The sequence below is a fragment of the Ornithodoros turicata genome, chromosome 1, assembly GCF_037126465.1.
Source record: "Ornithodoros turicata isolate Travis chromosome 1, ASM3712646v1, whole genome shotgun sequence".
In the NCBI taxonomy this organism is placed as follows: domain Eukaryota; kingdom Metazoa; phylum Arthropoda; class Arachnida; order Ixodida; family Argasidae; genus Ornithodoros; species Ornithodoros turicata.
The window spans coordinates 77,620,405-77,643,422 of record NC_088201.1 but is presented as its reverse complement, the minus strand read 5'-3'; the positions used below and the strand labels follow the sequence as shown (position 1 = coordinate 77,643,422).

At 44.6% G+C, this 23,018-nt stretch overlaps 1 protein-coding gene across 3 annotated transcripts; it reads right to left on the bottom strand.

Annotated features, from left to right (window-relative positions):
* Positions 1-12,225: 12,225 nt before the first annotated feature.
* On the bottom strand, positions 12,226-20,551 carry LOC135401273 (uncharacterized). 3 transcript variants are annotated; one of them, XM_064633564.1, is made up of 9 exons: positions 20,217-20,551; positions 19,039-19,102; positions 18,871-18,983; positions 18,740-18,817; positions 15,104-15,142; positions 15,022-15,045; positions 14,063-14,272; positions 12,692-12,859; positions 12,226-12,543 (listed from the first exon to the last, which is right to left on the bottom strand). In XM_064633564.1, the coding sequence occupies exons 1-9, from the start codon at positions 20,404-20,406 to the stop codon at positions 12,359-12,361; spliced, it is 1,071 nt and encodes a 356-aa protein (XP_064489634.1). In that variant the 5' UTR covers positions 20,407-20,551; the 3' UTR covers positions 12,226-12,358. The 3 variants fall into 3 exon arrangements, with proteins under 3 accessions (XP_064489634.1, XP_064489642.1, XP_064489651.1); XM_064633572.1 differs by having other exon boundaries at positions 19,042-19,102; XM_064633581.1 differs by having other exon boundaries at positions 19,039-19,134; positions 20,217-20,283.
* Between the last annotated feature and the right edge of the window lie 2,467 nt (positions 20,552-23,018).

Sequence of the window (23,018 nt, the reverse complement as noted above, 5' to 3'; positions counted from 1 at the left end):
TCAGTGTCATGTTTCTTCTTCTTCTTCTTCTTCATATGAGTTGAGTGAGGTCAGCCAAAGTCGATGGCTTGTTTCCTTCCACCCTTGGATCGACGAGCTCTGGTAGTAAGTATTCCATGTAGAACTTCTTCAGCTCCGGAAGAGTCTTCGCCGGAAGTCTTCATCCGGATGAATTTCGTGGACTTTGAGGTCTGACTGGGACCACGCGGCAAGTTTGCAGAACCGTCGCTTAGTTATGTTCAGCTGCATCTGTATGTGATAAAATATTTATGAGACCTGGGTAGTTGCAGGCTCCGATTGCATGATGTCTCGAAACTTCATCTACGGCGTCATATTTCTTAGCTGACGAAGGACACTTTATTTCTAAGATTCCGTCATCGTTAATCAGCCTGTCGAGGCTTGTGCCAAAAAAAAAAAAAAGCAAGAAGAAAAAGAAAAAGACAATTCAGGATCGACAACCAGTCCAGAGTCCACATTTCTTCACTTTGAGATGCGGGTCTTTCAGCTGAATTGCGTCAGGCTCGTCATGTTCGTGGTCTATTGCACTCGATGACTGTTTTTCAAGCTTTGCGGATACAGTATTTCGTTTAATATGCGACTGTACTTGAAAGACGCTCGATGCGGCCTGCAAATATACTGTACACAGATGTTGAAGGAATCCTAAACCTTCTTTGTTCGTGCCATAGTTTTGTTTCGCTTTGTTCTACAGTAGTTTCTTCAAGGTCCTCAGCTTCCTGTATAGTTATCCTTATAGTAGACAAACTCATTTGCTTTTGCAATATACAGGGTGTCCACGCTAAGTGTGAACAGATTTTTTAAAAATATATCAATCACTTTTTCCGAGATGAAATCAATTGCTATATAGCATATGCTGAAGGGCACTCCATAAGGGGGCATTAACAGACTCCTAAGGCAATGTCTTAATTAACTTTCAATAATTAACTTTTTAATTATAAAAGCTACGAAGTTGCTCCAATGAGAACATCTGATCTATTCGGTCACCAGATACCAAAGCCGTTTTCAGAACAAAAATCCGTTCGGTAGCTCGTCCGCAAAAAATTCGTGAAGGAACGCCATTTTTTTCTTTATTTGGTTTATTGCGCATCGGCGCAAAGAATTTTATTATTTTAGTTTATTGCGCAAAGAGGCGGCTTTCTTTTACCCCCAGTGTGAGAGAGTGAAAGAGCACAGTGCCGCCTCATGCGTCGAAGATTAGCTTTAACTTGCGGAAAGAAAACAAAAACACAAATCTATCGGGTGACTCTATCGCGACTGCCCTTATCTTAGGCTGCATTTTCTGTTTTCTTTTAATCTTTTTCCAGGACGCAAGAGGCGATAGTGTGCTCTTTCATCCTCTCGTACTGGGGGCGAAGGAAAGACGCGTCTCTAGAGATGCGCAATGAATAAAATAAAGAAAAAAATGGCGTTCCTTCACGAATTTTTTGCGGACGATCTATCGAACGGATTTTTGTTCTGAAAACGGCTTTGGTATCTGGTGACCGAAGAGATCAGATGTTCTCATTGGAGCAACTTCGTAGCTTTTATAATTAAAAAGTTAATTATTGAAAGTTAGTTAAGACATTGCCTTAGGAGTCTGTTAATGCCCCCCTAGGGAGTGCCCTTCAGCATATGCTATATTGCAATTGATTTCATCTCGGAAAACGTGATTGATATATTTTTAAAAAATCTGTTCACACTTAGCGTGGACACCCTGTGTATCGCTCTGTCCAGATCTATCTTCGCCACCGTGCGCCGTAGTCTTTGTCTCCCGCGATGTTTCCGAACTTGGGGTCTTTGGACGCTGTAGACTTGCCGAAGTTGGATGCCCTCCTACATTGACGCTGTCTTATCCAGGGCACATTCCCGCCGTTCGCTTCATAAAAAGGGATCGCCACTTGGGGCCGCGGATGTTGTACCCGAGAGCTGCTATTTCACATCGATGTTCGTATCCTCTGCCTTTAGCATAGTCTACTCGCTTCCCTCCAACTGCGCGGGCAACAAGGCTCATCAAACCCGAAATTCGCGGTCACCCCCCGCCGGCGCACTCCGCCACTATGCTCAGCCGCTATGTGAGAAGCGGCCTTACAGGATGTGAATTCAATGGGTGACAGCGTTTATGCCAATTAACAGCAAAACAGAATGAAAATATCAAGATGTCATCATCTAATACAGAAGAATGCCATGCAAAGAACCCCTGAAGATATGAAAGGCACTAGCAGAATATAAACCTAGTGCACCCTGACCAAATGAATTTTGTTGAAATGAAGTTGGCAAGTGATGCAATGTTTCAGAAGTAGACTGTGGGTCATTTCTTGCAGGCAGACGTGTAAGCGAAGCATGGACTTCTCTATGCCTGCTGCACTTAGAGAAAAATTGGTTGATTACCATTAACAGTGAAATTCAAAAGCCTCCGTAAAGGATATGTGTTTTCATGTATGATGTTTTTTCCTCAGACTTTAGCACCAGTGCTCGTATGTGTCTGCTGCCGTTTAAATGATCGCACTGCCGGCGATTTGCCGTGCAAGTTCACTTTTGTGCCTCTATCTTGGCAAGTTATTTCCTTGCCATATCGTCGCGGCTCTCTCATGCTGAATTAGAACGGCATGTATCAGCTTTTAGTCCGTTACGCAACTCGTATCAGCAGCGAAGAGCAACGACAATTTCTTCTTTGTCATTGGTGTTGCGGCTGGCACTATCATCAATGCGCATAGAAGCCAAGATGCGGGACGCGACGTGATAAGATGTCTGCGTGATTTCGAGTGGAGCGAACCATAGGGGTTATATGTTTATGGATACGTACCTTGGGGTATATGCATTGGTGGCCAAGCTGCATTAGGCAATCTCAGGAATTTCGAAGGGGGTGTGGAAAAATTCAGGGGGAGTGTACATCTCACTGGGGGGTAATGAAACTCCTGGAAATCACCGCAATTATAGCAAAGTGCCTTAGCGTAAAAAATATAGAAAAGAAACAGGTGAGCCGTATAGTTATTAGGCATTCGCATATACCATTCATCAGTGAAAAACTTCACTTGACACACCAACAGAAACAACGGCAGGCCTTGGGAGGTTTGTTGGATAGTATAAAGCAGGAATGAAGAGAATTTGAACTTACGATCTCGCAAATTTGCGTGTTCTTTTGTTTGTTTACAGAACTTGTCACGGCAGTGCGGGACAGAACGGGGGCTTCAAGTTTACCCTGCCCCGAACACAAATTTACCACGGGACGACTCTGGTTCTGAGGCTGACTCAAACACAGAGACGAATACAACACGAGCCTCAAGTGCCTAGGAACATGAACAACTGAAATATGTCAGTCGTCGAGAAAGCCCGCCGCTGTCTGGGTTTTCCAACAGCGGCATTTCAACAGAACCATGCACCGTATTGCTCTCCTGTAGGTAAGGTTAGGTTAGGCTTGGGCTTATCCACAACTGCCGACGCCCCTCGATGTGGACGTATTGAATGTGCAAGCTCGATGTGCTCTGCACAGTACTTGCGTATTCCTTTTCCCCTTTGTACACCCGAAGTAGAGCGTTCCAACCACTGAAAGCTTAAATAAGATTGAGAAAATTAACAATTCCTGAACATGTGTGTTGATTTTCCACTCTACTATGGCCATAACCACAAGAAAAAAGCACCTCCCGGGGCTTCCGATTCGAGACATTCGAGCAGAACATTCGGGCTCAACCAGTTTCCTCCAACACGCCTAAAATGTGGACGCAAATCGCCGACGCGGGAGAACGGACTTCCCACCAAATGATCGCGAAACGATGCACCTACAAGGGGCCTACGAGGCTAGCAAGCATGCCAAGCAATGGCGTTCAAGCCCATGCGCACTGCCCAAACCGCACGTACGAGCCCCAGTGCTCCTGCATCCGCGACGGAGGAATGAGATACAGAACACGAACAAAGAGGTAACCCGAAGAGCGCGCTTTCCTATCGAGAGAAACCACGGGATGGTGCCAAAGTGCAGAGAATGCTAGTAGACTTAAAAACCAGTATTTTTATGCGTACGGATCTGGAAAACTTCTGTAAATTTGTAGAATTTGTTGATTGAAATTGGTTCCTACACGGTTACTCTAGAGAATGACACATTTTGGCCCAGCTATCGCAGTCGTGAGTGCCGTGAGAAGCGATTTTCTTGGATCTCCTATAAACTGCCATACATTGGAAATCTGACAAACTTTAATTCGCCAAAATTCAGGGGTTCGCTTCAGGCCTTCAAATATGTGTCATTCCCTAGATAAACTGGAGTGGAACACGCCCGTACCTGTTTCGTGTGGAACTTTAGCGTAGTTTACGAGACCCCTGCGAACAAAAGTTCTCCATAGACTTTCTTAAAAGTGAGTCCGCCTTAACTGAAACATCTCTAAAATGTAGTTATCTAAAACGAGGCTCGTATAGGTGTTTGGGTAGCCATAAACGCACCACTTAATCCGTGATGGCATTGCCTGTGGCGGGTGTGCGCAATTCAACAAGGCCTTGCAGCTATAGGACAGCGTCAAAGCCAAGACGTAAGAGCGGGCCCCTCAAAAATTCCGCCCAGAGCCACTAGGCGCTGAGAGCGGCGCAACGATCGGGATACACGAGGCGTATACTGCTCGGTTTTTGCATGTTGTCAGACATATTTCTATGCGATGCGACTCGAACGCACCACTTTGTGGACGTTCGCAATACTAAAATCACATTTAAGTCTGAAAATAACGTTATAAGTTTATAAGTACTCAAAAATCGCTGTACTAGCACTGAACAGCTCTTGCGGTCTTAATGGATAGTCGTCAACTGTGTGCAGGTAGGCAATGTCTCAGTGGGTGGCGTGTATGCGAGGTACAACGTGATGTCCACTCGTAAGCGTGAGATGCATCACTAAAAACTCTGTACAAAGCCAGTGATGTATGTACAAAAACAAATAAAGAAATACTTCACATTCTACGGAGATCACGTGACCTTCTGACGCCACCCACTCACAGTTGCCTACACGTGCAGTACTAACGATGACCCAATAAGGCCGAAACAGCTGTCCACTGCTTGTATACGGCGACGTTGGGATGCTTAAAGGGACTCTGACCAGAAGTTCGACAAATCTTTCGTTTGCATCTATTACGAAGGTATAATATGCTTCCAAGCCACACGCGAAATATTTTGGCTGTGCGCGGCGGCAAAGTTTGCCAAACGGGGAGCTGAAAACCGGCTTCGCCTTTCCTCCTCAACTCGCGCAATCGGGGTCAAAATCTAGCCTCTTTGTAGTGGACATCCGCCAGTTTCCGTGTGCGTGACGAAAGCACGAGGTCCACGTTTCATTGGGCGCCCGGACCGGAAGTTCTGTTGTTAGTGAGTTTGTGAGAGCGCCAGCATCCGTCCGGAAAGCGATGTTCAATATGGACGTCGAAGGAAGAAATGCAGAAACTTCGAGCCCGGAACTTCTTTCTGACCTTTCTGCGATCGAGAAGAAAATTCTGCGTGCTGAACAGCTCAATAGGCTTTCGAAACGTCGCCGATGCCGCGAATGCGAGACGAAGTTAGAGCTCTACGAACATCGGTCACAGATGAAGCAAAGAGCATCAGTCGCCTGTCTTCGACAGACAGGTAAGCGATGAGCTTTTTAAACTGTGATCGAACATGTAAACGTTCTCTGAAATTTCGTGATCTTATATTTAATGCGCACTTGATGTTCATGGTGCCGGTGTGGGGTGTGTCATAATGCCGAAGGAGATCGAATGCTTGTGCTGCAAGGAGCTCGAAAACACTGCCGAATGACTGCAGTATGAGTGCATTACAACCCACGAAGATTTCCAACTTCTATTCTTCAATATGACTGTCCGGAAGGTCGCATATTGAACTCCGTGGGCAGCGCGAACCTATGAGCGACTATATTCACAAGTAAGTCACATGTGTCCTAGTCGAACGATGTTAAAATTCGGGCGCCCAAAACTGGTTTGGTCCTGCATTGAACTCGTTAAAAACTCCAGTACAGGGCGCAGCACATAAAAAGACTATACAGTACACAACTCTGAACTGGAGAAAACCAATATGGGCAATTTTGTAATTGTCAGTGTGCTGTTCCTGAGTCACGTTTTTATGTATTGCCCTGTGCATAAGGTTTTCGCGTAGGTTTTTAGCGATATTGAGTGTTCTTGATTGTCGATTCAGTGAAAAGTAAAACAATGTTGGTTTCTAAAAGAACACAGCATGTCGCTATTTTTTTAAATTGGCCCTTCAGTGCTTCATGTGAATGCAAGAATGGCATCCCCTAAACGATAGGCAATCAGAATGATTTCTGTGTAGTAATGTACAGGGTGTGGGCAGGTAAACTGCAGTTGCTCTCAGGTACATGTAGAAATGACACTACACACACACTGTACTGTAACCGGTTACCTATTTGCCTAAACTATATTTTACGTACATCTGTGTAGACGATGCAGATACACTGCGTATCGCCAGTTTGCAAGGTGGGTATGGCACAAGCTTGGGAAAAACAAGAGCGTGGTCATCCCAGCCTGTGCAATGAAGAGGGTCTGGCAAGCCTTCCCCACAGAACATGCCACAGGCTTCAAGTACTCAAGATCCTAACTGGAGGTACCTCTTCGCACAGCTCGTCTATCGCATTTAAAATATTTCAGCATCTGTATTTAGGATGATTTATAGCTCTCAGGATGATGCATGGTTCATGAGTTCAATATGTTGTGTTGAAACACAACACTAGTCCTTTTTAATGAGTCTTGCAGAAAGATAGATGAGCACTCCTTTCGTGACATTGTGTACCATTGCTACAGTGAACAATTTCTTGAGCAAGACTGATGAACGAACGAAAAACAGAGTCTGTCTTCCAAATATGTATGTTCCTTGTAGCTTCCGTATTTGTTAAGTGACTCATGTTGATGTCCCCCCTCATGTAATGCCTGTGAGGGCCTTTGAGATATATTCATCAATAAATAAATATCAAAACGGGAAAAAAATGTAACACCTATCCCCTCTTTTTGTGAATGATACATAAACATTCTCAGAAGACTTGTTCATAGTCACACTTTGCCTCATTTTGCCTAAAGCCTAGTTCCCCCTCTTACATCATCTCCACATCTTCAATCTCCAAAGCAGTACAAGGCTAAAGTAATCAGCTACTACATAAAAAGAAGGAGGGGGAGGAAAACAACAGCTGGCACATCTAAAATTCGAAGAAACCCTACTGCTTTCACGGGGCTACTCACGGCTCAGTCCTGAATCAGATCCGGATGGAAAACAGCTTTTGTGGGCCTCAGTGATAGATTCCCTTGATTGCACTGACTGTGAGGCACAACTCATTGGCTTGGTGGCAAGTGGGCTTGCATCTGATAGTACAATTTGGAATAAAGGGAGCAAGGAACATCTCTCTACGGTCTTAAGAAGGATATCAACATTACCTGTCAAGGTACATCATTTCATGTTGCTTTCAGTAAGTACAACACTCCTCGTAGCAGTTACCATTCGTGTTGGGAAAGCATGCTGAAGTTAGCTTAGGCAGTGCATCCAGAACTGTCAATCAGGTTCATAGAGAGCACCTGATGAGAGGAACAGCAACAGTGTCCAGTAAAGACTCTCCAGGAGAATTGTGCCAGGTTGGGGGTCACACCTTTTAATAGTGTCGATGGAAAGCAGGGTGTGTGAAACACTGACCTCTGGTAGATGATTTGTTATTTATAACCAGGTACCCATGTTCTAGTACTCTAGAAAAAGCCTTGGCTCTCTTGGAGGAAATTGCTAATGAATCTGAGTGTCTTTTGTGGAAACAGGTTGTAACTGCCTTTCTGTCCACCCTTATTAGTTGCCCTAGCAAAAGCAAATATGTAATGCTGTACACCATATCTGATGCTAGCACACTAATTGCTTTGAGTGTTCTCAGGCTTCTGAAATGGAGCTACCTTGTACATACACTGTGCCATGCCGGCAAGGACATAAATCAGACTGCCGTTATTTTTTTTAAATTGGCCCTTCAGTGCTTCATGTGACTGCAAGAATAGCATCCCCTAAACAATAGGCAATGAGAATGATTTCTGCAATGTATTGAGCTTTGTAAAACAACAACTTTATTTAAAAATATATTCCAAAAGCCGGGTGACGACCTCATAATGTAGCGTCCTTTACTGCAAACACCGCTCAACACAACGATTAAAAACAGAGCGTAAACATTTTGTCGCCTATCCGGGTGGCATCATCAGTACAACAGAGGCCAAAGAAGAGCACATCAGCCTATCTAAGAGGGCATCATACACATCCGATAGGGGGCCACGGTTTGTATTACAGGCTGAAGCATCAGGCCTGATAAAGCAGGATTGTAAGAACTTTCTAGGGCCCCATCGCTAGTCATGTGCAAAGGTTACTGCACCATCAAAATATATGTCCCTTAGGACAGCAATGGTAGACTAATTCAGACGTGGTTAGTTAAGCTAAGCATTAGTAGCCCTGGCAACGTCCCTTGTGTGCTCTTTTAGTCTTGTCCCACGTCTTTTGTGTATCTCGCCAATGTAGGTTGCATCACATTCTATGCACTCAACTTGATATGCACAGTCAAAATGCCTGATGGGCACAGTGCCCTCCAAATAGCGTATGAAATACGTTGGATGAAAGGAATGCGCACCACCGATTTGACTCCTTTGATATTGTTTTTGATTGTTCTCTGTTTTTAGGGATGATGCCACCTGGATAGGTAATGAAACGTTTACTCTCTTTATTCTTAACTGTTGTGTTAAGCCGGTGTTCTCAGTAAAGGATTTTACATTATGAACTTTGTTTGAATGATGATTAGTGGCGAGCTTGATACCCTGGGCCACTACTCTAATAATTGCTTGTGGTAGTGTGGCGAAATGGAATAACGAGACTTGTAAACAATGTACTTGGCAATACATTTATTTATCGCTCATTGGTTGAAGAACCCAGTGTGGGGTTCCATAACGGAGGGGCATGTAATCATACATGACCGATCACCAAAAGGCCTTGCTTTTGACTTGATTAAAATGTGAAGCGATTGTAACATAACAAATGCTGCATGGTGGCGACATGATAGGTACTCCTCACGAGTTGTCGCCACGGTTACGGTTAGTTGAGAAACTGCACATCCAGGTAGCAGGATCAAATTTTAATTAGGCTACTTTGGCCAACACGCGAGCATAGAGCACAGTGTGAAAAGTCCTTACAAAATAAAAAAAATACTACATCTACCTGGACCCAGAAATCAAGACAGTTTAAAATGCTGTGAACGAACTCCACTACGTTATTTTTGCCTGAATACCCTTTTCTAAAGCCATGCTGGAATTAAAAAAAGAAATCGACAGACTCAACTTGGTTGACAACGTGGTAGTACATGATGTGCTCCATTAGTTTACAGGGAACGGTAAAAAGTGGAGCTGGTTAATAGATAGAAGGAGCATAGTTGTCACCTCTTCTGAAGACAGGAATTAGCATGAGACCTATGTCCTCGACTCACACACATACGAAGCACCTTTCACACAGATTAACGTATCTTCGTTCCAGCTCTTTCACTTTCAGATGTTCATCTCTGTTGAGTGGTCTGTCATTCTTGTAATACAGATTGGAATTGAAATGCAGGTGCATAAGGGATGCTCTGAAAGAAAAGTGTTTGGTTTTAGTCCTCTTAATGTCTCCGAAAACGAAAACAAACTTCACGGTGACTATTCTTCTGAAATGAGCAATTCCAGGGTGACAGCAAAAAATATATCTCGCCATATCATTATATCCACCTGGCACTTCAATTGAATAATGGCAGTTGAAGATGATGATGATTCAATTTAATGGCACATAAGCAACTCGGGCTATAGTGCGCCAAAACCATGGTAAAACTGTGACTTGTTAAATATCAGACGATTATACTAAAATAATATACTTTGTTGGTTGGTAAACTGAGATATAGACAAAAACATATGATAAAAATAAGCAATTGAAGAAAAGGCAATTGTTGGCTTTGTGTGACTGATGTCCAGTTTGCCACACTACGTGTTGAATAATAATGTACGCTGATACGCTGTAGCATATAAAGTACAATCATGGAGGAAGGAAACACAGGAGCGGCCGTTTCGAGCAGATTTCCGTGGGACCCCTCTGGCGGTCGCTCCTGTCAAAACCGCCATTACTTCCTGTCCACCACGTGATCCTCTCTAAAGTTTCGGTTTGGCAACGCTTTGTTGCTCGCGCTGCTTTTCGTGCTTTTATGCTTTTCCAAAGTCACTTACTCTTAAAATGTGAGCACCACTGCGGAAACAACGTTTTGTTAACGTGTTCTTACCGCGGTTGCGGCTGTCGTTCAACAGAAAGCAGCTCTGTCACGGGAATAACGTTTCCTTCGTAATCACGTACTTGACCGGTTGTTTCGTACCCCTGTCTGTCAGTCATCTTGAATCGTTCCTTTGCAAGCTGGCGCTGCCCTACAGCTGCAGATTTGATTTCCTCCATCGTTGTACAAATTTGATTACTGGCATGCTTTACCACTTCAGCAGCAAACACACAAAACGCGGCCTCGTCGTCACACAAACATCGCTGCCGCGAATGATGTTTCTAGTCCTGCGTCGTTGTCCTGCATACCCTGACCGGTCTTGTAGTAGAAGGGTAAACCAAGAGTAAACCTCCGAACACACACAAATGAAGCTGGACGCGCGGCGTTTGTCACAATGCAGATATCTGAACTGGAAGACAATCACGGCTCCCGTCGTCTGCTTTGGAAGCTGGCCTGCGCATCTCTTGGGGTCACGTGAGCGGTCACATGGTAGACAGGAGCATCCCAGAATGCAGTGCGAAGCTGGCACGCCCGTCCCAATGGCAAAAAGTTGGAAGGGCCGCTCCTGTGTTTCCTTCCTCCATGAGTACAATCATACACACGCTCAATATGTGGTGGATACGAGAAACCAATATACACATACTTACATTTCAAACCTTCTTGAAAAAGGCAGTCCAAGTCTGTCGGATTTGCCAGACTCTATACAAAGTCAGTAAGCAAAGTGTGGAAAGGCTGTTTCATCTTTCGAAAGCGGAGGTGCAGCTACCACGACGCTTCGTCATCTCAATGCCTCGGAGCGGCATAGCCTAGTAAGAAGCCATCAGAAGGATCTCATAAAGATACCTTGGTTGAAAAAGTGGAAGGTTCTGTGGGATACGTAAGAAAGCATACGCGTTACACAACAGCTACGAGAATGATCGACTGCACTTGCATGGTTTTCAGTACGTAGACATGGAACTGAAAAATAAATGTACTAACCTTTTTGAAACTACTTTTCCGTCAGGACCACACGAGAGCACACTTGCTTTCTTTAGTTGAAGGTATCATCAGGTCCCCATGCTCCTTTGAGATGCAGCAGACAGAATTTCGCTGAGGCGAGTGACTGCCGTTGCGGTTCGTCGCTTCGCAGCAGATCAAGAACAGTACACCGCAACGACAGGTGAAACGCTCAGAATATGGCGACCAACTCCAACACCAACCCAATGACCCGAACAAAGAGGATGAACCGGGAGTCACACAAGTTCGCAGTTCGCAAGCTCGGCATACGGCATCCATTACAGCTGACCGGATACGGAAGCGTATATGGAACGCAGTGTACAGATTGAAAAGAAAATCGTAGAAACTGTTGCAGGTGATAAATGCAGGGTATATTTTTCTTTTTGAGGCTCTGTAACAAAAACATATTAACGTAGAAATGCCATTTCATGAAGGAAATTGACAGGTATCGCGTGACCACGTGACGCGTTTGAGCCAATTGTGGGTGTTGTGAGTGGCCCCCGTGTTGACGTCATCTTGATGGTGAGCCGGGGTGGATATTCTATATAAACGTATGTTTTCTCGGTTTGACGCTAGGCGTGCTGCACACGGATGAAGTTGAATGTTTAAAATTCGAGTTTAGAGAAACCGTGGGATTTTAATGCATGAATTTTCGCATGGAGAGTCCTTGTTGGGTGCTTTATCGACTACAAGTACGAAAGAGCTCCCACAGTTCCTGGTCAGAGTCCCTTTAAACTCACACTCGACGTGCTGCCAAAAAGCTGGGGCTTTTTTCCCCACTGTAAATAACGTTGTCTTCTTAGAACGGTAAATGCACGAAAAGGTGAGTGTTGAAGGTAAAAGTAATTGGCTAAAAATGCTGAGCGCAACGAGACTAACATTTTTCAGCCTCTCTATCGCAGACTTGTGTGGGTGTATCCTCCGCGAAAAGCAAAAGCACTCGCATTTTTTAGGTTATAAAACACGCATTGACGGAGGCAATTAACCGTTCAGAGAAAACATTTTGTCAAGTGCGCTATTACACATATCTAAGGTAATGTAATCTCAGAAGCACATTGGTCACTACACACGTTCGTTATGGTGCATAAAGCAGCGATAGAGGAGCTATTTGCATATCTGCATGCAGAGTTCGATACTTGAAAAAACATTAGGCTGGCAAATGTCGTCGTTCCAGGGCAAGCAGGATTTTTTCTGGACGTCGTAGTAGAAGCTGTAAATCTTGTTTCGCCACGTACATCGGTCAGTATTTACTTCTTCCAGGTCGCACATAGCGCCGCGCATCGTCTCTCCTAAACAAGGTAATGGATGTTCCCATAACCAAGCAATCCACAAACAAACGTCATCAGCTCAATTGACCGACGGCGTAATATTGTAACTTTGCTATGTAACTCTAACCTTACAGCGATTGGTGATGCTCAGCGATACCTGCCGTCGTACCTTGGCAAAGCTTAAGACAGTCGGCCTTTGATTTGTGGCCTGGGATATTCTTAGCCAAGCACCGTCCTTTCTCCAAGGGGATGCATCCCTTGTCCTTCGTGTGGACATAGTTGAAGTCGCGGTAGTCATCAGTGCAGGGACAACTTTCAGGTCCAGTTTGGCATGGATCTGATGACAGGAGTCCAATATGTATTCGAAACGATATTTTTCAAATTGTAGCTCTTTTACTAGCATGTTGGAACAAAGGCTAACTATTAACCAGGGCGCATTAAACTCATGCATGCGGTTAGACATCTAGATTAGCTATTGCGTAACAGACGTCAACTAAAAGAGTACTGAAGGGAACCTGTTGCCGGGAATGCGTAAACCGTGTAGCTCCTACACTCTAAGAAAAAAATGGTGCCGCCACAGCTCTTTTAGGTATGAGTAATTTGTTCCTTAGAACACATCCTTATGGAGTACAACTTACACCATCCAAGTTGGAGTTCCACTTTACTCCAGTTCCCAGGAGTGACTATGACACCAGTAACAGGTATCATGCCAACACCATAGAACAAGTTCCTGCCAGTACCTCTGCAGATGCTTTGGAATCCTCTATCAAATTTCTGACTTTGGAATATCTGTGTATCCACTGATAAGCAAATCGATACATAATGAAAATCGTCGTAGTGAAATAAGAAGGAAAGTGTTACGGTGGTGTACAAGAGGGTGCGATGCATTACCAATTTGGGTAGTCTCACGGAAGAACTTTCCAGAAAAGACATCCGAGCTTCCCTCAGCAACCTTCATTGGGAAGCGGCCTCAAACGCGGTAAAGTCCGGGATAAGTAATCGACGTAATTAGTGTGTCAGAGGGTCCTCACGAAAGGGTGAGAACTTCACGAACTGAGAGTTAATACAAAATCATGGAATACATAACAAAAATGGTGCAATATATAGACGGCTGCACTGTAGTACACAAGTTTAAAACTCGAAGCTCACCGTACGAAAATGAGGGTGATGTCACATATCACTTGGTTAATTTTGGTCGACAAGAGGGAACCTATTGCAGACAGACAAGCGGGAATACCTATTTGAAGTGATGGAGTTACATGGCAAATGCAGGAAGAAAGACAGAGTACCTGACTGAGAAGGTGAGTGAAAATGGAGTAAGAGTGGGAAGTTACTCCCCTACTACTGCTTTTCTTCTCAGTGTGTATACTACAGTGCAGATCAGCTGCGCAGCCGCAGAAATATTGGGGGGTCGCTTCTATGGGGATTTTGCATAGGGGAGGAGGAGGAGGAGGAAACACCTCCTTGTTTCCCTCTTCCAAATGCACTACGAAAGGTACGATTTCGAGGGGTGTGCATCACGGCAAAACAAGTTCCTCACCCTCTTCCTTGAAACAATGGCGCTCACAGCGCGTCTGCGTCGAGAACCTGGGACCACGAGGACCGAGGCATCGACCTTCAGCTTTCCAGGCCGGCCTGCAAGGCCTGTTGTTTCCAGGACACACGTACCAGACGCCTGTATGCAGGACTTGTGCTGGGCAGTGGTCAACGGTGCTGTTCACTTCACAACCGGCCGGAACTCCCCTTCGAACTACGGGATACGTCAAACATCAGGGTATGCCAGTTTCGGTGGTATGCAATCCGAGTAGAAACTAGGAGTGAATTAAGATACTGTAGTGGAGGAAAAATTAGGGCAGAGTTGATTTGAATTCTTTAGTATTCGCTTAAGATGCTTGTGGATCGCACGTTGAAGCTTTTCCTTTTGATGATTTAAACATAGAATTGTGTCGTAGCAATAGTTGCAGATTCAAAAATAAGCGCCGATTACACCTCTTCCATTTACTTTGAAAAATGAACTTCTTAGGCAAACAGAGGTTACAATGAACCAATAACTTCAGATGTTGTTCTTCAACCCCTGTTGCCCCATATGAAGCAAGCAAGGTTACCGCCTACATGGGTTTTGTTCTGTGTCCCGATTGCCGATGGGTGGAAAAACTAAACCCATTGTAAGTGGAACTGCCTTTGTCTCCCAACAGCGAATTGGGGAACAAAGCCAGCACTGGTTACTTGCAAACCCGGCAACTCCGAGTTACATGCATGATACGAGTCACCTAATACCCTGCCTCATCAGTTGCGTGACCCCTAATTCACATGATAAGAAAACTCCCTGGAAGGAATTGAATTCCACAGAAATGTTCGAACGCAATGAACAGGCCCTGTATGGAGCTGTGGCTCTGAACATGATTTAAGAACAAACAGACGAACAGTACAAATTAAAGCAGTACTTAAGGTATTTTGGGTAATGTTCTCAAAATACCTACAAGTATGGCATCAGCTTACCTTTTGCCACTTGCGTTGTAAGGGCTGTGACAAGAGCTCGAATTAGCCACCTAGAAACTTTTGCACACACATTGAGACTTACATATATCCAACTGTCCGCTACTGTCCCCTCCACTTCGATCTGTTTTAGAGGGAAATTCACAGATAAGAGTAAGTGTTTCCGTCGTGTCCTGGTCACTAAATGCCTGTGCCCAAGTCCCAACCACTGCACAGATTGATTCCAAACCCAATAGAGCAGATGTGCTAAGAGTACGGGTGATACACATTTCGTGACAACGTGTGTCAAGGTTAAGGTTTAGGACGGGAGCCGCCGGTATTTATAATTATTACCAAAGAAGACTCTTCATCTTGGATTGATCCCTTGTTTGATTGATTGATTGATTGATTTCGTCGTGTTTCGATCAGGGTGAGGACGGCCACATCCGTTCCAGTGATTTCGAAGCTATAGTGTGATTTTATTCCACCTCTTGACCACTGACCACGGTATCGAAAGCAACACGCGAAAGAGTGGCACAGTATGTTTGACTCTTATCCAGTGGCATACATGACAAGAACAGACGAGGGATGTTGATAGTATGTTGGAATTCTCTGTCTGGAAAAACGAGAAAACGTCATTCCCTAAGAATCAATGAGGGCCTAACATTGAGAAAAGGTATCTCGCGATCGTTTCATACAGTTACGGGTCGACTGGACGGCGTCTTTCCTCCTTTGAGCGCCACCTTTTCACTTCTCCGCTTAGGAAGCGACGTCACGCTGCGGGAGATTCTGCTGTCACGGAAGCAGGGCTAATCTGTACAATTCGTTTATGTAATATCTAACAACTTTAAGCACGAAAAAAAAAAAAAAATAGCGAGGTAGATTGTCAGCGTGTGTATCGGGGATGGGTTTCCGGATGCTACCGTCCCTTTATCCCTCGGTATTCGCCCATAGTACTACAGACCTCGGGACACTCCCACCGAAAGTAATTTCTTCACAGCGTTACGTGTCTGCTGTTGACACTCACTGCAGCAGTCTCAGGATAATTCTAAGCGTCAGCTCTGGCGCTGACGCGTGCGGTTGACTCGAGAGAGCAAATTTTTCTGCTCCCGCGGTAATAAGACCACTCTAAGGATAAGGGACACTCTAAGCTATAGGAGCCACTCCCTACCTAGTTCTGCCAATGGATCAATTTTTGAGTTTTCCTGGGGAAAAATTGCAGCCGAACTCAGCCATCGGAATTTGCTATTAGTATGACATTTGACGTTAAATAATGTCCGCAAGAACTGAGGACTTCCTTGTATATTTAACCCGTTTAAAATAATAATAATCAGTATATTATAATTACGAGCGCGAGGTAACTACGATCATGAGCGACGTCACAGTGGTAAGTTGTGGATTAATTTTGTCCTCCTTACGGTTCTTTAGTGTGCGGGGAAATCTCTCATTCCTCAAAGGGACAGCCTGGTCCCGAACACAAGTCCAGCAGTCACCTTCATACGGCTTCTAATGCTTGTTCCATATGTTTTTATGGAATATATTCTACTATATTCTATAATATACTCTAATGATTGTTACAACATCCACGCCGAATATTTGGGGTGAGATCAGATCGGATAATTTATAGTCGATTTTCTTTTTAGTCTAGCCCTGCCATTCGAATCAAATCCGCAGCTTCAAATGGTTAATGGTTAGCTATGTTTGAGACTTTGTGTTGTGTCGTCTGTTTTTAGTCTTTTTCCCAGTCTCGGGTTTTCGTCATGGATCCAAAGCTTGTTTCTCGTGACGTACCCAGGGTCTAGCGCTATGCAACTTCGCGTCTTCCGCACGCGCTTACTCGCAAGGTATACACGTTGGAGTTGTGGATAGCGTTCATCCTATGCTCAACTTTGTTCTCAGTGTCATTTTCCCGATTATTGTTGCCAATTGGAAGAGATATGTGCTGCTTCGTACACGCTGCGGCTACGTCACAGCGCTGCGCAATGCCATGTGCGCGTACCTCGCAGTAGTAAAAGTATCCGTCTCACTGTTTAGGTCTACCGGCACAGTTACACCTCATCAAATAATTTCGCATGCGGATTAGCGTACGTTGACACAATTGTCGCACGCACCACTTGTGTTGCCTGAAGCATACATATACATATGAGAGATCCGTCATGGAGCTTCGTCAGCCGCATTGGCCTGCCTTATTGGCAAGGAAGTTTGTTGATTGCTGTACGGTCGGAAGGGTACATGAGTCATCGGCATAACGTACCACAAAACGGGTCATCCAGCTGCCCTGAGGGTTACCGGGACCCTCTAGCGCAAAAGCCTTGTACGCAGGTACTCCCTTGGGAACGTCATATTCACGTGGCTGGTGACGTACACAAGGACAAGCTGGGTGAGAAGCATGAGAGAGGAATAACCTAAACCGGATGTGGGCAGGGAAATTGTTGTTAATCAGTTTTTACTGAAGGAAGATGTTTTGAAAACTGAGATTTCGTATGTAATACCTACAGTTAAGCTGTAATCGAACGCAAGCAGTTTCAGAAAATAGCTGGGCTCTCCCAGACAGTCCGTTTAACGTCCCTCACGGAGGCCAATGTGTCAATATGGCTTGCACCCCGCCACAAAACTGTGAGTGTCCTCGGCTGGGATTGGACCCGCAATGATGGGACCAGTAGGCGGATACACGCCACCAACAGAGCCACCGTGGGCAGTATGGATTGCATGGTAAGTAAAGAGAGCTAGCGGTAAAACCCCAGTGACGGCCACTAACTACTTCTACAGTAGTTTAACTACTAACTACTTTCCGATGGAGTAGTTTAACTAGTAGTTCAACTACTTATGAGGGGGTAGTTAAAACTACTTTAACTACTGCAATGTATTTTAACTACATCTATAACTACTTAACGTTGTCCATCAACACCAATCCCTTGTAGTGTTGTTGGAATATGAATCACAAGCAAGTGATAATATTTAACATATACTCTTGTGCCTACGTCGCTTAATTCACATACTGCGTAAAATCCACTGCCTGTCCCTTGTATATTATGCGCTGACAAAAAAGCTTGTTGCGGAAATATTTTCTATAGAGTGAAAGCTTCCGCTATAAAGGTACGTACAACATACGACGGACCATGTACGAGATTTTTACACTCAGGCTTCTTCGTCACAGATCAATGCGCCACGCACAAATATTGTGGTGGCTGCCGGTTGCGCCACTGTGGATCGTAAAATATTTTCGATTGGCCACGATGATCGATCACGTAACCATCCTATGCGGTTATGTGCACACCGGGACGGTAACCAAGGTATTACGCAGGCCGCTACGATCGTCAAATACAAAGCTTGCGGCGGGATTCTTTCTGCACCTACATGATAAACTAAGTTACAGAAATATAATAACAACAAATGAGGCTTCCCTAGACAAGCATTAAAAGTGAAGATTTCGTACACATTCACGGCACAATTGCTCTGCACCTCCGTTCTCATCAAACAAGTAGCTCAAGGTAAAAGTCGGAAGCACAATCGTGTCGTAAAGCTTGCGGCAAAATCGGAAGTAGTTGGCGCCTGTAGTAACCTAACTACTGTAGTTAACTACTCGAAATAGTAGTTTAACTAGTAGTTGCCACTACATTTCTGCAAGTAGTTGATAACTACTTTTTAAATACAATCAGGTAGTTTAACTAGTAGTTGAACTACATGTAGTTCAACTACTATAGCCATCACTGGTAAAACCTAAAGTAAATATTACGTTTACCGTGTACTGGTTCCAGGGCCAGTGGTTCGGTAGAAGATGTCGTCTCCTCAGAGTTCGTAAACCATTTCCCAGCAGGTCCTGCACAAACAACATTTGTGTCACGATGGGTGTGTTGAACGCTTTTGACTCACCAGTAACTACATAGATGGCGACGGCGATAGTGAGTGTGCTCACAAGCAGTAGCAGACATACGCAGCATCGCTTCAAATACCAGCCGGGATTTCGCGTAAGTGAGGAGGAAATTCTGAAAGGTACAAACTAAATTCATCCGCTCTGTAAGGCATCACATGTGAACTTACAACGTCGATGGCTGTTCAGGCTTCCGGAGATTATGGACGTCCATGTAGTTGACGATTGCCACCGCTGGAACCATAGCAGAAGTTACTTATTGCCTGCTAAGGAATGTGACAACGGAAAAAGTGCGAATAAACGCATTTGACGAAGTAGTCAAGGACTATAAATACTCGCAATTGATTACATCACCCCGTAATTAGTTAGCCAATCCCCCTGGGAGCAATAATTTCGACCAGCACTGGCGCCTTCGTTCCCATATGCCAAAGTTGTTCTGCGAACTTCGTACATTCAATGCTCTTCTCTAGGGAACAGCTCATTTTGCAATATATGTTACCATTTACATCATTGGATGTAGTTCCGTAGCCGGGCTTATGGCTTTTTTTTAAAGAATCCGAAGTAGACATCAAATAACGGATGATTTTACTAGAAGGATGAGAAAATTACGGATGAAATGAAACAAAAATCAACGTCGTATAACGTACCAAACATACAAAAATTAAATTTTATCGCTCGTTTCTTCGAGGCAATCCGCCATCTTGGATGAGGACTTTGACCTAACCCGAGGCACAGTCTCGACGCCCGCACCGCCTCCTAGTGCGTGCCTGGGGGGGGGGGGGGGGGGAGGCGCCCCACAGACACCCCACCACCAATCTGTAGAACCTAACTTAACCTAACCTCACTAAAGTGAGGTGTTTTAGCCCCCTACTTTTCGCAAGATGACAAGTTTCGAATCCGTTATGCTTAGCACTCCCGTGTTTCTCTGGCGCTACAAGTGCATCAGATGCGGTTGTTCAGATGCATATCAAATAACTTCTAGACCACAAATTCTTGTAATACTTGTATTTTTATATTCACTATATGCTCTTCTCTCACTTCAGTGCATTATTTCTCTTCTGAACACTCCGGCTAATTAGAAAAAGCATAAGCCCGTCTACGGAACTACACCCACATCATTTATAGCCCTAGTGCGCCAGTAAGAAACCAAAACGTTGTTCGGTAATTCCACTAATTTATTGTAGTAAGCTGATCCGCCGCATGATGGATTGTAACTTTGGTTCTACGGCCACAGTTTACATTCTAGGAATTTGACCTCAACTGCATGGGGGAATGCTAGCAAACTTTTCGCAGGCAATGTTCGTACAATTAAATATCTGCCCTCGTCAAATAACATAAGTGAGCTCACAGGTGAATAATTTATTGGATGTCCGTCTCGCTTGTTGCGGGTCGACCCATGGGCTGGATGGCGTTCTTGGTTGTCTAGCATCCTCTAGTTGAACCTTAGATGGTCTTCTGGGAGCTTGTACTTGAGGCTGCGATGGTCTCCTGGCCTCTACTTGAGGCTTTGACGGCCTTCGGTCATTTGGCGTAGTCATGACACTATTTCAAAATAGCTTTGGAATGGTTCTTGTGAACGGTCATCCGTTGACGTCTTCTTCTTCTTCCACACCAATACTGACCGCGATCCACAAAAGGAAAGGACAAAGATGCAACCCGAGGCAGGGAAATAAACAACAGACAACAAATTACAAATTTATGTACTGTTTATTTCCCTGCCTCGGGTTCCATCCTTGTCATCATGAACCAGCTTGTCTGCGCCCTCTCTCTGTTGTAAAAGGAAAGGAGATTGGCCAGAGCTGTTAATATTCTAGGGATATCGGGAACGCAAAGGAGTATTGAGAATTGAGAGACGGCAAAGCAACAACTACGACTACAACTCTAATTGAATGATGGCGATTTGATTTCTTTATTCCGTGTTAGTGCCGCGAAGCAACTCATGCTATGAGCGGCGTACGAACATAGACAGATGGAAAGAGGAAAACAGGAAGGAGTGGGGGACATGTGGGGTAGTATGCGTCCTGGGCTGACTTCAGGGAGACTGTGCCGACGTGAATGATGATGAGTGGGGAGTTTCATCGCCAGCGGCGATACTCTACCCCATTCCCGGCGAAATGAAATAATGAGTTGTCTCACAGTGGGGACTGAAGTCCTACGGTGTCCAACAACTTTAGAAGAGTTTTAGGGCAAAGCGTTGGTGGGCTGGGGGGGGGGGGTTGATGTTAACATTGCCTTGACGGGGTGTCCCGGGACGCCACCGTTAAGAGTTCACCATTTAAAATCCCACTTGCTTACAACCCCAAACGGCGATAGCGTATAGTGTTGCGCGCGTGCCTTGCTGTAGGGAGCTCCCCAACCGCGTGGTGAACTGTCAAAAAACAAACGTAGACCAACCTAACCTCTGCAACCTAACCTAACCGAACCAAATTCTAACCGTTTCTGCTGCTCTGATGTGGCCGCTGTTCTAAGCCTAATGGTCGCCAAAAACCCGGCTTTTATTGACGACAATGACTTCTACCGACGTCAAAATCATGCAATACTGCGAGGTTTGACAGTGTATGAAAAATTCGACACTATCATTCCGCCATTCTTCATATTAAAGCTTTAATTTAGAAATCTGGGATTTCGAACGGTGGACTTTTAACGGCGGGATATTGTGGCATCCCCAATTGGGTCATGAACCAAGCAATTTTAACTTAATGAGAGGTTGGCAGTCCAGCTGATTTAGAGACACTAAAAGTGGGTAATGGCACAGAAATTCGACCAGGTCGAGTACCTCGACATCTTCGATCTTCCGCAAAAAAGTATATTGTTAGTCCATGAAAATAACATGTTTCCAATGTCCAAACTGCAGCCGTTTTCACGGGAGCTGAAGAGAGAAAACTGCACTAGTGTTCCGTCCTGACGCCAATCGCGACTTTGAAGGCTTGCCCAAACACATCTGTACGCTCCACGAAATCCAAACATTTTCCATTCGTTGCCTAACACGTGGACGAGAAGTAGACGACTTTTGCGCGTCCCGTACTTATTTAGTAAAAAGAATGACAAAGCTACAAGCAAACGCCAACACGCCTCCATTTTGACGCGTTCGTCAGTGTGAACCGCTCGTCACAGCATCATAAAAGGAACGTCATTGCGTTTTATTTTTAAAACTCTTTCTTTGGTATAAATTTCGTGCAATGGGTATGCCGTGTTGTGATAGCATCTCCCTTGATTTGGTAGGTGGTACAGCGAAATCCGCTTCATTTGGACGTTTCTAGCAAAAAACACCAACACCAATCCCAAGCTTCAATCGTGTTTTTGCTATTCCCTCTTACTAAACATTCTGAATGACCAATTCATTACTGGAAAAGTCACAAAATGTCGACACGTTTTTTTTTTTTTAAATAGTTTTCGCTGGAGGTTCCTATATCGGAAAAGAGAGGTTCCAAAGGGGGCCGAAGTAAAACTTAAAAGTTAGGCGTTTTATTTAATTCAGCTTTATTTTCACTAAGCGCATACAAATGAACCGCTGACTGCTCAGTTCTTGGCCGATGGATGGGGGATGCACATCGAAGACAGAGTTTTTCGACAGCACCACCTGTTTGTAAATTATTTATCCGGGGTCCTTGGTGATACGCACGGCATAGAGAGAATAAATGTGACTGAACGTAAAATGTGATACCGATATAGTTGAATGGCCCTCTAGGCTACATGTACGCGTTCCAGGACGCATATATTAGGCAGTTCGTCCATTGCTCCACTTGGCCAGCTACGCCGTTCGTTAATCACTATCGTAATTCTCAGAAGGCAAACAATTCAGTGCTCACTGTGACTCCAACAGACAGTGTAACAGAGCTTACCCGCTGGTTTCTAGAACTCATGTAGCCCCAACGACGTATCCCACATCACGTTTTTCCCCTAAGTGATAGCGGAACTGCGGTTTTATTTGTTTGCAAAATTACCCAAATGTACGACACCTTCAAGACTACAATACACGACTCGAAGGTTCTATGTCATAGAAGTTGTTTCGTAATGCATTTGTTTAAAAAATGAGGTGACTGATGTCAAATCATATTTTCAAACTTACCCAAAACGTAGTTGTTACCCAAAACTTTGGGCTTTGGACAGAAATGTTCGAAATAGCGTCACTTCATTGTTCGGCGCCAAA